A 15,644-nucleotide genomic window follows, 5' to 3' on the forward strand; every position below is an offset into this window, starting at 1 on the left:
GAAAACGTTCCTGCATAAATAAATAAAAATATTTCCTAAAAATGTAATCACGTGGAAAGATATGTATGTCTGATCTGTGGTGGCATTTCCAGGAACACCATGTTGTGGTATGATGAGACAAAGGGAAAGCTTAGACAACATCAGGTCATTCATAGGTCACAGGTCAGGGGACGAGAATATTTTCTAATAACCAAACCATCTTTATGTATAAATATGTATGTGTCTTTACAAATTCAGGAAATCTAGGCAGCTGCATGATTCGGGAATGTTTTGTTCCAGGACTGACTCCTTTTGGAGGTCGGTGGAAAAAGGGTGAAGGGGCCTGACACACTGTAGCATACTCCCCCAGAGAGAGAGAGAGAGAGAGAGAGAGAGAGAGAGAGAGAGAGAGGCTCGACTATGAATTTGGGTTCAGCATCTGTGTTTACGGCGCCCGCAATATCTTTGTTTACATTGAAGGTTCAGCTAAACTTAACGCCCCTAGCAGTTTAAATACACCTTCAGGAAGACAAGAACTGAGAGTTGGGACGGGGCGACACAAAACACATTGTGGTTAAACTGTACTGCCTACCTAAATTCTCTCCTTAATTGAGTGTTCATTAAATGCTTCTGTGTAATTCATCAAATAAATGTTAGTGCAGTTGTTGCATTAGATCTGTTAGTTAATGTAGTCTGACCTACTTATTAACACAGTCAGCAGTTGCAGCAGTGGTTGTGACACAGTTAAATCTGAACACACACAGTACACATTTTTAGATTCAGTGTGACTGGATATCTATTATCTACGATGTCCATTGCGAAGTAACGTCCATTAATAATTAAAATAGCATTATGCTCGGTTTTAGAAGTCCAGAACGTGTTGCACTATCAATATTTTCTAACCAAATGAAACATACTGGTTTTCTGTCTTAGGTCCAGGTGCTGCTGTACTATCTGCAGCATCCTCCCATCTCCTTTGCCGAACTGAAGCGCAACACGCTCTACTTTTCCACTGACGTTTAATCCCCACCCAACTCCCTCAGGACCCACCTCCCTCAGGACCCACCTCCCTCAGGGCCCACCTCCCTCAGGGCGCCACCTGCAGACGAGAGAGTGACTCCATACAAACCTCGGTCCTCGCCACTCGGTCCTCCTGCCTCACGTCTCCTCCCAGCAGGCAGCTCATCTCGACTGTACAGCCCCTAACACACACCCACACCCCCACACATCCATCCCTCCTGTCTGTCTGTCCCAAACCAACCCCCACCCCCGTCCTGAAGAGAGATGGAGCCGAGCATGTAGGGAGGTGGTGAAGGAGATTTCCTGGTCATCTAGTAGTCACATGTCATGTCCTGTTTGTAATTTGAGGAGAGCAGAGCCGCGTCGCGCCTCTTGCTGACAAGACCACAAGGCATTCTGGGACCGCTGTGGGGAAGATCGAGGGGGTCCAGAGGCCACGGCCTGGCGCGGTGGCACAGGATCACACCCATGTGTTTGTCGTGGTGTCATCTAGTGAGCCCTTTTCAGGCGCTGGTTTGATGATATCCTCTCAGAAACCAGTCCACTCAGCCTCCAGCTTCTTCTTTTTTCCTGATCAGAGACATTCCAGAAAAATGGCATTTACATGTTTAATAATTATTATTTTCAACAGCTGTTTGTCTCCTTTTTCTGTGTTTCTGGCTCTGTGCATGTGGTGGAGGGGGCCAGAGTGTGTGAGTGACGATGTGGATGTACTCGAGTGACTGTGCGTGTGTTTAAGGGACTATGAGAACTTGTGAGGTTGAGGTACAAGTGGCTGGGAAGCCATCATAATAAATGGCTGGTGATGTGTCTCTCTGTACTGACAAACAAGAGAGAACTGCCCTCCCCAGTGAGTCTTGGCCAAATTAGCCCTATTTATTTTAAATATATATAATATGTGTGCCTGTACAGTTCTGTGCAACTAGAGAAATGCTCTAAGGAGTCTGTTTTTTGAAGTTTATTCAGGTAGTGATGTTATTTTTAGTCTGATTTTCTCATTCACCATGGTAAGCTGTACGGAAAAGAACAGAAAGTCTGCCAATTCATTTCAGATCAGTTTGTAGAGGAGAAAGGGCACTCTGTGACATGAGGGTTGTTGGGGTAAAAAAAACAACAAAAAAAACACAAATGAATGGAACATTTAGCTTTTTTTCTTGTTACTTCATTGCAAGCCTGTTCCAAGTGTCTTACTGCACCGGTATAATCTATAGAATTGATTTGTGTAGTTGCCCTCATTGCATGTTCAGCTTATCAATCAAACCAGGCCAGGTAACGCATAGGTAGGTTTTCTCTGCAAGGCCCTCGCTAAGACCATCTCTGCTCTGTACAAAGCCAACCTTTCTGCTATCAAGCCTGCCACATATCTTAAAATACTGTAAGCACTGCTAGATGAGTACTATTTGATATTTTTAATATAAGATTAAAATAAAAAAATAAAAAATGTTGTATTTTACTTCCTGAGAAGAATTTCTGTATACTGTAATATTGAGGCTAAATGTCAATGTGAAACCCCCCTATTTTTTTTTCTTCTTTTTTTTTTTTAGTAAAATAAAAGTTGCCAAAACACTCCCTTTGTGTGTGTCTGTGTCAGTAATACTGTCTTTGTCAGGATATTGAATCACTTCCATCTGAGCTGTCTGAGCCATCTGCGCACTCACTAAAACTTAATGACACCACAGTCATCATCAACCATGATGGACGGACAAGAGAGAGGAGAGCTACAACATCTTCAGACCAAGGTAAGTTGATGCTAATTAAATCATTTATTTTATTGTTGTACTTATCTTTTGTTCTTTTAACCTATTTTATCTTTTGTAAAGCACTTTGTAACCTAGGTTTTGAAAGATGATTTTACTTAATAATAACTTTATTTATATGGCACCTTTTTAAAATAAAGTTGCAAAGTGTTTTACAATTTAAAAACAATAATAAAGCTAATATGAAACCAAAACATGTACAAGATATAAAACAGGATAAAATACTTTATATAGTGGAAATGTGGAGCATATGATGATAATATCCCCCCCCACCTAACCACTATCCATTTTCCCATCCTGAAAGATTAAACCACATTTGGATATAGTTTCATATATTTGGGTATTGCACCCCCTGGTGGTCAATTTTACAGATAGTTGGAAGTGAGTTTCCAGTGTCATTTCTTTCATGACCTAAAATAAAGTATCAAGAGTGAAAGTTGTGGGAGTTGGAGCAAGTCAAAGAGACATTTTTAAGTTGAGTTTACGACACCTCTCCACTCTAATTGTAATGTCACCTACTCTGGCTTTCATCTCATACACAGCCATTATAAAATCTGAAACCAAGCCAACCAATTTGGTATTATTTATTTTATGAATTAAGAATTGTGGGAGGAAACCGGATCACCTAGAGTAAACCCACACAAACACCCTTCCATTTTAGACCTCATTTGGTTCATACACGGCCGTGTGTGTGTGTGTGTGTGTGTGTGTGTGTGTGTGTGTGTGTGTGTGTGTGTGTGTGTGTGTGTCATGCTGAATCTTGGTGAGTTCTTTGGAGTATTGGTGCAGCTTGTGCTGAGGTGAACCTGATCAGAGATGGGTGGTAAGTGTACATGCTTTGATGTGTGTTCACCAGTGACGGTTCTAGACCATTTCAAATGGAGGGGCCATGCTGGGGCCACTTGCAATTTTAGGGGTACCAAATATATTAAGTACAAGAGTTCCATACCACCAACCCTCCATAGGTTTGGTTCTAAGACTAACAATACACATATAACAATAAACACAAGCATACTCATTCAGTGTTAACTACATTTGATTTATTACAGCACATTAATAATACTCCCTCTTTGGGGATAAAGGTGGGGTTAAAAATGTATGAAATAAACACAGTTGGCGGGGCCACAGGGGGGCCGAGGTTATATTATATATTACGGGTGCACTGGCCACCCTTGGGGTTTTATCACCAATTTGAGCACATCACTAGTTGAACCAGTGGAGCGTACATGTTAACTAGTATTTATTTTTGTTGAACTAGTACGATGGAAATATACCAGTGCAACAAAAAGCCCAACATGTTGAATAAATATCTCACTAGTGGTGCCCAGTTGCTTACTAGTGCTGAGTGAGGCTCAACTAGTTAAAGGAAAGACCCAAAATCTAAGAAAAATGTTCTTTCAAAGTCTTTACATGTTCAGTAATCAGTAGTCATGTTAACTAGTGAGGAAAACATCAGTGTCACTAGTTCACTAGTGACTCCTTTTGGACCTTACTAGTAAGGTCAAAATGCCCCTCACCAGTTAACTAGTACACATTTTGAGCCTTACTAGTTAACTAGTAACGTCCAGAGAAAGTCCAACTAGTGAACAAGTGAATTTTAAAGGCATCACTAGTTAACTAGTAGGCATTTTAGACAGCACTAGTTAACTAGTGAGGTTTAAAAGACCCTAACTAGCGAATTTTTAGCCTTCACTAATTAACATGTAAACTGCAACATGCAGTCCACTAGTACTACTAGTACTGCTGGTAGTATAGTTGGCTGCATGCAAATTAGGCAGGCAGGACAAGGATTCTGATTGGCCAGTGTTTAAACTAGATAGCCAAGGCCACCACCTCTGACTCCAGCACCAGCAGACGGAATTGTGATAGTGTAGCTGGAGGGGTTTTGCTGGCTGTTTGCAACTAATAATTATATATATATATATATATATATATATATATATATATATATAATTATATATATTGTCCGTACATGTTAAATAAATTGTATTTTGTTTCTTAAATCTCTGTTTCATTAAGTCTCTCCTGATTGATATTACAATGTTTTACTGTCTCACAACTTAACTGCATCTGTCTCATGTGTTTGACAGTCATTTAGTCCCTGTAGACAGCTAGCAGCATGTCTCTAAAACAGGGATTGATCCCATATTAAAGCTGACTTTATAATGGTAAATCTGCCACTTCAAACATGTAATGACCTATGAACATGGATAACTGCATCATAGAGAAACCCTCCTGCCAGTGTTGCTCTTAAGACTGTTTGAAATATGAAACAGCAAAAGCTTATTCATTTAAAAAAAAAAAAGCCAAATCAAAGCAGTTTGAGGTAACATGAAGTAATTTTAAGTACTCTTGACATTTTTGTCCTAATGCTATAATTCATGATCATGATTCATGAAATAAAAATGACTGCATATATTTGTGTTTTACTGAGAAAAAGTCAGAAAGGAAAACTACAAGCAGAGAATTATTAAACAGAAAATAAAATGTTCTATGTTCTTTCATTGTGGTTAATATAAAAAAGAATCATGTTTTCCTCTGGCTAGTGTATTAAGGAGCTGTCTGTATCAACACAATCTCTTCAGGCTTTAGAGCGTTAAACTTTGGCTAAAGGGAGTTCTTACAGTAGAGCCAATAGAAAGCCTTAAAGCCCCTTGTCCCTGCCTCCTCATTAGCATTGTGTGCTACTAATTAACAAGTAAGCACTTTGGTTTTCACTAGTTAACTAGTAAACATTCTGGACCCAACTAATTAAAGTCTAAATCTATCTATATCTAGTAGGCTGTATCTAATGTAGTAGACTTTTTTTAAGATTGCTTTTTGGGCATTTTTAGACCTTTATTTACAGAACAGCTGAAGACATGAAGAGAGAGAGAGAGGGGAATGACATACAGCAAAGGGCTGCAGGTGGGAGTCGAACCCCGGCCTGCTGCGTCGAGGAGTAAGCCTCTATATATGGGCACCCACTCTACCAACTGAGCTAACTAGTAAGGTAAAAAAAGAGGCTTTAACATGCTAACTAGTAAACATGTTTGCCTCACTAGTAAACTAGTGCAGAGGGTTGTAGCTCACTAGTAAACTAGTAACCAGGATTCATGTTTACTAGTTACCATGTCAGAGCTTTTGCAGTTAACTAGTAGGACTTTTTAGAGTGCTAGTTCAGTCCACATGACCACTAGTGCGTAAAACAGCTGACTAGTTTGGACTTTGGTGCTACTAGTACGCTGCCCAGCATCACTAGTAAGGCTTCTGCTATAACTAGTTAGACAAAGGGTTCACTAGTTGCTGAAAAAAAGTGACAAGTGAAAGATTATGTTCAACTAGTAAGACGAAATATCCAAATAGTATAAACAAGTGTCCAACTAGTACTGACAAAAAGCCAACTAGTGGAGGAACCTGACGTCTAAAATCAAGGCTATGGAATTAATGCTCAAAGGTCTTGCCATAGTCCCTGCTTGACTGCGCTAGCCGGTAGCTACATGAGTGGTGGTCTTCTAAGCTGGCAGTGTGTTTGGTGGACATGGTGAGGACACTGCCTTTTAATGTGTCTCTCTGCTGGATCTTGAACTGGTTCTAATGTGTGTGCTGAACATTACAAAGAATAGGTGGCAACTGCATGTTTTCTTAGACCCCTGGATGCCCATAGTTATTGTCTTGAACTACATACATTTTTCCTTAGTGTATTTTCATTTGTATGTGTATTTTAGTTTTTATTTAATATTTTCTCAGTTCTTATCCAACAAATTCTTCATTAACTAGCATATGAATAAGATTTGAATTCTTGTAAAGGGAGACTCATTTGATTTAATTCTATGGAGCCTAACTGATGTTTTCAGGGTGGGACATGGGATGTTCAATGGGACACTCACCCTGGAACCACAAGGTTTCTCTGTTGCCAGGATGTGACTCATGAGATGATGCTGATCCCTAGGAATATCCATTTACTACAGTAGGAGGTTGTTACAATGAGCAAGTTTAGGGAGTTAACTTTGCTGAGTAAAACCCCCCAACATGACTTTTTACATCTTTCTGTTTCTGCTTCTACTCAGCCAAGTTATTCAGGTAACTCAAACCCATTTCTTAAAACAAATAAATAAAAACCTAAGGAAGCCCACCTAACCTTTACCCATGTCTGATGCCCTTCAAAGCTTGTCAATAATAACCAATCAGCAGTGTTTTGTACACTGTAGAATCATGAATTGCTTGTAGATCGTGAAGGGAATAAAGTGCATTAGAGCAGCCTACTAAGAATGATATAAAAGCATGCATTATAATAACCTTTGCAATTCCATATCATTTATTTTCTACTGGATTTTAACAGGGAAAGCATCTCTCATCTCAACTCTTATAGCAGTTACATTCTAGGCAAATGTGCAAAAAAGGGGAAAACACCATATCATTTAATCTCTCATCTTTTATTCGGTTAGGTTGTCATGTAAATAAATTGGATAATTTATTGACCGCCCCTCAGACGCAGGACAAGATGGAGAGTGGACTCCTTCTGGATGTTGTAGTCAGAGAGGGTACGGCCATCTTCCAGCTGCTTGCCGGCAAAGATCAGCCTCTGCTGGTCAGGGGGAATGCCTTCCTTGTCCTGGATCTTAGCCTTGACATTTTCAATGGTGTCGCTAGGCTCCACCTCCAGGGTGATGGTCTTGCCAGTGAGGGTCTTGACAAAGATCTGCATGCCTCCCCTCAGACGCAGGACAAGATGGAGGGTGGACTCCTTCTGGATGTTGTAGTCAGAGAGGGTACGGCCATCTTCAAGCTGCTTGCCGGCGAAGATCAGCCTCTGCTGGTCAGGGGGAATGCCTTCCTTGTCCTGGATCTTAGCCTTCACGTTCTCAATGGTGTCACTAGGCTCCACCTCCAGGGTGATGGTCTTGCCAGTGAGGGTCTTGACGAAGATCTGCATGCCTCCCCTCAGACGCAGGACAAGATGGAGGGTGGATTCTTTCTGGATGTTGTAGTCAGAGAGGGTACGGCCATCTTCCAGCTGCTTGCCAGCAAAGATCAGCCTCTGCTGGTCAGGGGGAATGCCTTCCTTGTCCTGGATCTTAGCCTTGACATTTTCAATGGTGTCGCTGGGCTCAACCTCCAGGGTGATGGTCTTCCCAGTGAGCGTCTTCACAAAGATCTGCATGTTTGCACCTGTAAAAAAATGACAGTGCCATGTTATAACATCCTTTAATGTAAAAAAGCCTACCTCAAATAGGTTCCATATTAATTTCACCAGTCTACTATGAAATAGAGACTAATTTTAAATACTGCTTCTTACATCTACATTTTAATATAAGGCCATTTAGTTGAATGACTTCTTGTCAGAGGTATAACGTCACATTAATTGTTAAATCGTTTCATGTAATGTTACAGACGCAATTATTCGGACACTACTTATTTTATGTTACCACGAGCGAGAAAGGAGAACTGAATCCTACACATAAACATACTGGTAGGAGGCCGGTGATTCGAGCACCAGCGCCATTTTAAAATAAGGTATTGTTGTTTGCCTTCGTTTTGTTCAGCTAACGTTACGCGCTAATGGACGATCCAGCTAGAAATGTTGTAACATTACCGTTGTTACTAGTTAACACTAGCTAAATGTCTTTAACGTTGTTTTTCATCTAGCAATAAACCCAGCACGGTATTTGTAATGTAGGTAATTTACGTTAACGTAGCTACATTATTTAAGAAATGTTTTTTTTTTAGGTTGCTAGCTAACGTTAGCCTTTAAAGTAATTGTTTACGAAGCGGTTAGCCAGCTGCAAAAAGCGAATACAATTGACAGCAGTTAAAATGTAATGGAAGTTGTGTAACTGATGGAAGAACTATAGCGTATAATCTGAATTATTACTGGTAAAAATGTAACGAACGATTGTACTTACAGTTAATAATTGCTACCTTGCTGTCAAAAACCTTCCTCTGACTGACTGTGCAGTTGCCAGGGGGACAGGATAATTTATACTAGACACGTCATCGAGTGATATTCATCCGCGACTGAAAATAGTTCCCATTTCTAGCGTGCCGTATTATAAAACATTCATACAACTCTGGGGCTGACAATCACCCAAATATTATACGAGAGGCATAGATAATATGCTAGGTTTTTCTTTGCCGTTTTCTGTTAAAATAAAAAGCTGTTCTGTGAAATATAGCCTACATATAGCCTACTGTGCAGGTTGTTATCAGAATATAAGTAGCGTGTTTCATGAATTCTTTATCATACAACTTCCTGATCTTGATGCAGAAACTGAGCTATAAACAATAGAACTATAAAATAAATGCCTTTGGTAGGACACCCGATTATCCAGATAACAGTGTTGTTGATCCAGTTTAGTTTTGGATATGATGGTAAATACCACAGCACAATCCTTGTCTACTTTACTCATTGGAGACCATCATGTCGTCCCTAACTTTAGCCTTTCTTGTGGGTTTAAATGTAGGTAACATTCTTCATACTTGAGAGGGCCTATTTTTTACCTGAGTTGTCACTATATTTATGCACAAAGGTCATCATACATTCATCTCATTTACATGTTAGGCTGCACATTGAAAAACAAGCCTTCCATGTATGAATTTGTCTGCTGCTGATGTCTTGACGTTTTCCTGACTTTTAACACATTTTTTATGCCATGTATGTCTAAACTACCCTACCTCAGTATGGTAAGAGACATTGTGCTCCTTTCTGCCTGCTAACGCCCAGGGCATAACAATATCCACAGTACTGAAATCTTATATCAATATGCTGTACATTTTATAACTTAGTAATATATCAAGGTTTCCTCTTCTCTCTCTTGGAACCCACACAGTCAGCTGTACCAGGTTAGGACAAAAAAAGTGCAAAGTTAACCACATGTTCCCTTCCCTTATGCTGAAAATAATTTCCATCTTAGTAGAATAGTCTTTGTTCAATTCAATTTGCAAGTGCCAAGTCCAAACAATTGATAATGTCTCTTCCCTCCGTCTATTGAAATCATACATTTCCCCTGGTATGCCAACACCATTGTAACAGCAATAGAGCACACATTTTCTTAAATTTCATTTTTTTTCCCCCATTGGCTAAAACCTGCTGTCCCGGTTTGTTTGCCTTTTCTTGATCTAACATGTCAATCTCTTCACGATAGATGGCGCCACATCCTCATTAATAGAAAATCCTTCCACCTTTCCAAGTGTTTTGTGACTCAGACCTCCAGTTCTATAAAACCTCTGCAGCAGTATTGCAGTTCATTCGATGAGTAGGAGCCTGATTATAGTTTTAATTTACCCATTCATTTCCATATCTAGAGTAGAAACCTACATAGATGTATACACCATATCGAAATCTGCTGGCTTTGGGTAGCATCTTACAATATTGGTGAACCATTATCTACTTGGAGATACTGTGCTTGAAATGGAAACTCCTTAAGAGAATTAGTGAGTTACGAAAATGCTGGTTTAATTACCTTTGACATAATGCGTCTAACATGCACAACACAAGCAGTGTTTTAATATTAAAAATGACAAATTGTATGGCAGTCCATACTGAGAGAATGAGTATGAGCAGTTAAGTCTCAGATCCTGTATGTTTGATGTTTAGTTTGTCAAAAGGTCACTGATGTTTCTGGACTCCAATATAAAGTCCTGCTTCTCAGTACTTCAAGAATAGTGCAGTGACCACAAATTTTAACAATCATGTCAGCTTAATAGAAAACTGTTCTTTATATCCTGGAGTATTATTGCTTGCAATGACTCAAGGTTCCATATTTGATTATTTTCCTTAGCTAACTGAGCCTCAACATTTGTTCTCATACATCAGTTCTAATTACCCAGTTATCTACATTACTGGCCATCAATGTCTGCTAAATTCAAAAGCATGTACCAGAATTTATTACCCAATTAGCATTTGTACTGCAGTTATAAATCTGAACACCCACCAGGAAATCAGTTTAATCCTTTATTTTGGTCATGTAAGTGTAACAACTTCACGGCACGTATAGTATGTCATACATAGCACATTAACTTGGGAAATAATGTTAAGAACATGGAATCATGAATTGCTTTACTGCCCACCCCTCAGACGCAGGACAAGATGGAGGGTGGACTCCTTCTGGATGTTGTAGTCAGAGAGGGTACGGCCATCTTCCAGCTGCTTGCCAGCAAAGATCAGCCTCTGCTGGTCAGGGGGAATGCCTTCCTTGTCCTGGATCTTAGCCTTGACATTTCTCAATGGTGTCGCTAGGCTCCACCTCCAGGGTGATGGTCTTGCCAGTGAGGGTCTTGACGAAGATCTGCATGCCTCCCCTCAGACGCAGGACAAGATGGAGAGTGGACTCCTTCTGGATGTTGTAGTCAGAGAGGGTACGGCCATCTTCAAGCTGCTTGCCGGCAAAGATCAGCCTCTGCTGGTCAGGGGGAATGCCTTCCTTGTCCTGGATCTTAGCCTTGACATTTTCAATGGTGTCACTAGGCTCCACCTCCAGGGTGATGGTCTTCCCAGTGAGCGTCTTCACAAAGATCTGCATGTTTGCACCTCTGTAAAATGGAGATACATAAAAATCACCATTTAGCATCAAATCAAAAAAGGTTTCATAAAATTACTTGAATCTCACATCAAAATTAATGTCATTATAAAATTGGATATTATCTGAATCCCAAAATAATTTTAAAACTTAGCGCTGTAATTACATGTACATTACGTTTAAGTTATTACAGAATATTAATGTGAAGCTCTGAACTATCGGCAGCTCAGCAGCCATTCCGGTCCAAGCGCCATTTTGAGATCCCATTGACCTTCCCTTTGTTCAGCTGTAACTCTAATGGACGATAACGTTACTGGAAGTGTTGAGTCATTGCTATAGCTATCATTTGCTAACGTAGCTAGCTAAGCCATAAAAAAAATTTAAAAAAAATAAAATAAAAAAAAACCCGACGACAAAGCAAGTGACGCTGAAAGTCGTAAGTAACCTGTATAACGTTGAATAATGTAGCTTAATAGCTGATTGTATTTTAAGATTTAACGTCAATTTGAGGCAGATTGAGGCATAGTTACAGTCTGCTACAATTCGCTTAAGCGACTGTAACGTTAAGTACGTTAAAAAACCATGGCACTGGTCATCAAACAAGCGACTAAAAACATTTACTGTATACATAGTTCAAATATAAGAATACTATAGCTTGAAACAAGAGAAATGTGTACTTACTTTTAAATAACGCAGTTAATAGTTTATATTGTGCTAATACAGTGCTTCCCCTTTCGGTTTCCGCTGTAGAACTAAACTGCAGTACAGACACCAGTCTTATATACTGGAGTCTGCAGACGTCATCTGTCAATATCCGTCCGCATTTAAAACTAGTTCCCATTGCTCCGAAGCGCACTATTTGAATATACGGTAGTCATTTTACAGTATTATTTAATGTATTAATTATAAGTTTACTCACAAACTTAATTTAGTTAAAAATAGCATGCTTGAAAACGATAATTTAATATGCTACGCAGCGGAATGATATCTCACTGCATTACGGATCTGGCTCTAGAATTTGCTAGAACACCGTAGCAACAGCAGAGCCCAACAGACACCTTCCCCGAGCTTCTGATTGGATTGTACGATTGTTTGTTTGACCAGCGATTGGTTGCTGTGTTACAGTGAGTAATGTTGGATGACTACGTTACTTTTATGACTATGGGATTATTATTATGGGATATCGATTATTATTATTATGGGATATCTATTCGAGACCTAAATAGAGAAAGTCTTGTGTAATTCCAGGCTACATAGCTTTACACATGGACTTTCCCCGATCTCCCCTTCGTCTATAATACAGAATATCATACACATATTGTTATATTAGGAAGTCTGTTTAATGACTATGTAACGTTAATGATTTGACACAAAAAGGACGTGTGCAGACAGGAATTCCATTGCATTGATAAGTGCTCGTTAACAGATGGGAACGAACGAACTTGGTAAACGAACCAGCGGCTGTGAGCAGGGGTACATTTTTGAGGCAAAGAGGAACACTGCTAACTGACCTCCTTTACCTAATTCCATTCACTCGCAATCCATATCCACATCAGGTTTCATACTACACAGACCATCTAAATAAAGAATACATTCATGATTTATTGCCAACCTGAACACTGCAAAATATGTAATTTGATAAGCAGAATCTTGTTATCTGGCAGGCATATAGTCATGACCTAAATACTGAAGAAGTTATGTATGAGACCCAGATCGAGAGACCATATTTGGTTTGCCTAAATATATACTGTAGGCTACTGTTTTTGTTTTTTTTATTCAGACAACATCAAGTGTTCGGCCTGAGTGTAAAGTAAATAGATTAAAATAATTTATCCACACGTCATTTGGGCTTGTTTTAATCTGGGTGTCTTCACTAAAAAATACATGTGTTTCAATGATGGTGAAGTTGTTGTAGAGTGGAAGCAGTGGGGTGGCACTTTTCATGCTTGTCAGGGTGTATATACTGTACAGAAAGTAGATTGTCAAGTCACCAGTCCTATGAGAAAAATATGTATGGCAGGAGTAAAGAAAACACTCCCAAGCATATCATGTATAGTGTTAAGACAATTCTCACACACTTAAAAATTCTCTAACACATAAAGCCTCTTAAGATTATGTTTATTGACTAGACACAATGTGTTTTTTTTTCTAGTCTTGTAGGCATTTAAGTAATTTATCCCAAGGCATAAGGTGTTATTCATATTATTGTAAAAGTCACAAGAAAGGGATGGTCTTGTTCCTATGAGCATGAGTCTAAATATGCCTGGCATGACGTTAACACCCAGGTGATACTGGAAAACAGTGGTACAGAGATTTTGTGATATGTTCTGAAGTGAGGTGACCCAGCTCATTAAACATAGCATCTGAGATTTAGGTCAGTGGTCTCCAAAGTTGATTATGGGAAACCAACACAGGGCCCTGGCATGCTATTAAAAATGTATCACGTACAGACCAGTGATTTGACTCCCCTCTTTTAGCTCCCACCATTATTTCAGACAACTGCAGCACTCTAAACTAAATTAAATCAAAGCTCAAAAGCTCAGATGGGGGTCTGTAGCCTACTGGGATCCTATTTTGGGTTCATATTGGGATATGATTTAGCTGGGAGAGTCCTAATTTATGTATTTGGGTCATAGCATTCCCTTACCCCACCCTTTCAGCACCCTGTCATATGACACCCAACCCGTGATGCATTACGCTAGTACTTTCCAACACAGCACTGGGCTCTTGCTGAACTAGTTCAACCTCTGAGGAATGTGTTTGTGCAAGTCTGCTGTACTTTGCCCTGCCTTTTGCGTTGAATAGTTATCGGCTGCCTCAAAGTGTTCCATGAAAAACAATCTTTCAAGCAGGACTTAGGCCTAGCTGATTACTGTGCATGGGAGCTGACACTATTATCACATGAAATAAAAGTGTCAATGGCTTGAGGCAACAAACTTGACGTTGGCTTTTCTTATAGATACCCTCCTTTTGAATTGAATTGACCTATTCAATGACCACATCAATAGCTGTGAATGGGTCCAAAGCAGAGAGGCTTTTAACGTAAATGTGACTCTTATCGGTGATGGACTTTGACTGGGGTCATTGTGTTCTCTCAGCAGGGTCATTGGAGCTGTTTTAAGTGGGACGTTCAGTTCCACGTCAACAGGTTTCACAACAAACTCATCACGCCAGTTTCATCGGAGCTTCATGAAAAAGTTTGGTAAATATATTCCTGTTCTGTCTCTTGTTGACATCGAAGTGACTGAAGTATGAATACCCAAACATGATTTCCTCATGATTGTTTGTGTGTAGAATGGATCTTGTGAACCATACAGGCGGCTGCCACTGTGGGGCTGTGAGATTTGAAGTCTTGAGTTCCCCAGACCTCCATGTTTTCCATTGCAAGTACGGATATTAAATTCAGTGATATTGTCTGATCATTTTAAATAATACATGCTTGTATTACAAAGAAAACAATGTTGTCCAAGTCCAAGACATGTATTATTTTAAATCTCAAATTAATTGGTAGTACATTTTTAAGTTTGGTTAAAAAAAAAAAAATCGAGATTCATTCCAAAAACTATCATCATGTTAAAGAGATTTCAAACAATGTTCGGTTGCTTGTACACGTTGTAGCAAATCAATATAAACTGATTTGTGTTTCTCCAGCTGTAGCATTTGCACAAAGAAACAAAACCATCATTTCATTGTTCCAAAAAATCACTTCACACTCTTACAGGTAGTAAACTCAAGCACAACATTTAATACAATACTTAAATAGCATAAGAGTTTTTAAGTGAATGATTTCTTTTCTTCTTCACAGGGGTCAGATAATCTGACCACATACACGTTTAACACTCACGTTGCTAAACACACCTTCTGTAAAACCTGTGGAGTTCAAAGTTTCTACACTCCACGCTCCAACCCTGATGGATATGGTATGACTGCTAATTGCTGACACAAGACAGTCACACCCTTCTCATGTGTTTCCAACTTACGTCCTGCTGTTTACTCCAAACTAACCGCCCATGTCTCTTTACTAGTACTAAGTACTGTATATTTATGGTATTTGTAGAATACAGAATGGTTATGTTCACAATGAAAGATAAATGATTTATGTTGGACAACAACGGTATCAGGAAACCACCCATGAAACTTTTTTTTTTTTTTTTGCATTATTGAACCTGGACGTCAATAGCCTGTTTTATTTTATGAGTTGTCCTTTGTTTGCGGTTGTTTTCTCCCCAGGTATTGCTCCGCACTGTCTGGATCCAGTTACTGTCCGCAGTGTCACAGTGGAGACATTTTGTGGTGAGAAGTGGGAAGAAAGCGTACAAGCTCACAAGAGCATTAGAGACATGTCTAAATCGGCAACAGAGACACAGCTGACAGAAACAAAATGACACCT

General features: G+C 39.5%; 4 protein-coding genes across 7 annotated transcripts in view; 2 read left to right on the forward strand and 2 right to left on the reverse strand.

The window, feature by feature from the left end:
* abr (ABR activator of RhoGEF and GTPase) overlaps window positions 1-2,417 on the forward strand; it is a 134,533-nt gene extending 132,116 nt beyond the window's left edge. For all 4 annotated transcript variants that reach the window (XM_078265691.1, XM_078265692.1, XM_078265693.1 and 1 more), the window contains one exon: window positions 913-2,417. In XM_078265691.1, coding sequence (XP_078121817.1) covers window positions 913-1,002 — 90 coding nt within the window. In that variant the 3' untranslated portion in view covers window positions 1,003-2,417. The remainder of the gene's footprint in view (window positions 1-912) is intronic.
* Window positions 2,418-7,150: 4,733 nt separating this feature from the next.
* LOC144527560 (polyubiquitin-B) lies at window positions 7,151-8,745 on the reverse strand. The gene is made up of 2 exons (XM_078265696.1): window positions 8,642-8,745; window positions 7,151-7,907 (listed from the first exon to the last, which is right to left on the reverse strand). Exon 2 carries the CDS (start codon window positions 7,897-7,899, stop codon window positions 7,210-7,212), a length of 690 nt encoding a protein of 229 aa, XP_078121822.1. The 5' UTR covers window positions 7,900-7,907; window positions 8,642-8,745; the 3' UTR covers window positions 7,151-7,209.
* Window positions 8,746-10,676: 1,931 nt separating this feature from the next.
* On the reverse strand, window positions 10,677-11,115 carry LOC144527562 (ubiquitin-like). The gene is given in 2 exon segments (XM_078265698.1): window positions 10,677-10,953; window positions 10,955-11,115. Coding segments are annotated over 2 exon segments (234 nt in total). The 5' UTR covers window positions 11,030-11,115; the 3' UTR covers window positions 10,677-10,794.
* A 1,154-nt stretch (window positions 11,116-12,269) lies between these two features.
* cenpv (centromere protein V) lies at window positions 12,270-15,642 on the forward strand. The gene is made up of 6 exons (XM_078265697.1): window positions 12,270-12,378; window positions 14,353-14,456; window positions 14,549-14,641; window positions 14,906-14,975; window positions 15,060-15,174; window positions 15,485-15,642. The coding sequence occupies exons 3-6, from the start codon at window positions 14,550-14,552 to the stop codon at window positions 15,637-15,639; spliced, it is 432 nt and encodes a 143-aa protein (XP_078121823.1). The 5' UTR covers window positions 12,270-12,378; window positions 14,353-14,456; window position 14,549; the 3' UTR covers window positions 15,640-15,642.
* The last annotated feature ends 2 nt before the right edge of the window (window positions 15,643-15,644 follow it).

Source organism: Sander vitreus, chromosome 13 (genome assembly GCF_031162955.1).
Source record: "Sander vitreus isolate 19-12246 chromosome 13, sanVit1, whole genome shotgun sequence".
Taxonomy (NCBI): domain Eukaryota; kingdom Metazoa; phylum Chordata; class Actinopteri; order Perciformes; family Percidae; genus Sander; species Sander vitreus.

Excerpts from the sequence above, each read along its gene's own strand:
- LOC144527560 (XM_078265696.1), bottom strand. The coding sequence starts at position 7,899 with ATGCAGATCTTTGTGAAGACGCTCACTGGGAAGACCATCACCCTGGAG.
- cenpv (XM_078265697.1), top strand. The coding sequence starts at position 14,550 with ATGGATCTTGTGAACCATACAGGCGGCTGCCACTGTGGGGCTGTGAGA. Across the intron at positions 14,642-14,905 it reads CTCCATGTTTTCCATTGCAA|CTGTAGCATTTGCACAAAGA; the intron begins GTACGGATATTA and ends GTGTTTCTCCAG. Across the intron at positions 15,175-15,484 it reads CTCCAACCCTGATGGATATG|GTATTGCTCCGCACTGTCTG; the intron begins GTATGACTGCTA and ends TTTTCTCCCCAG.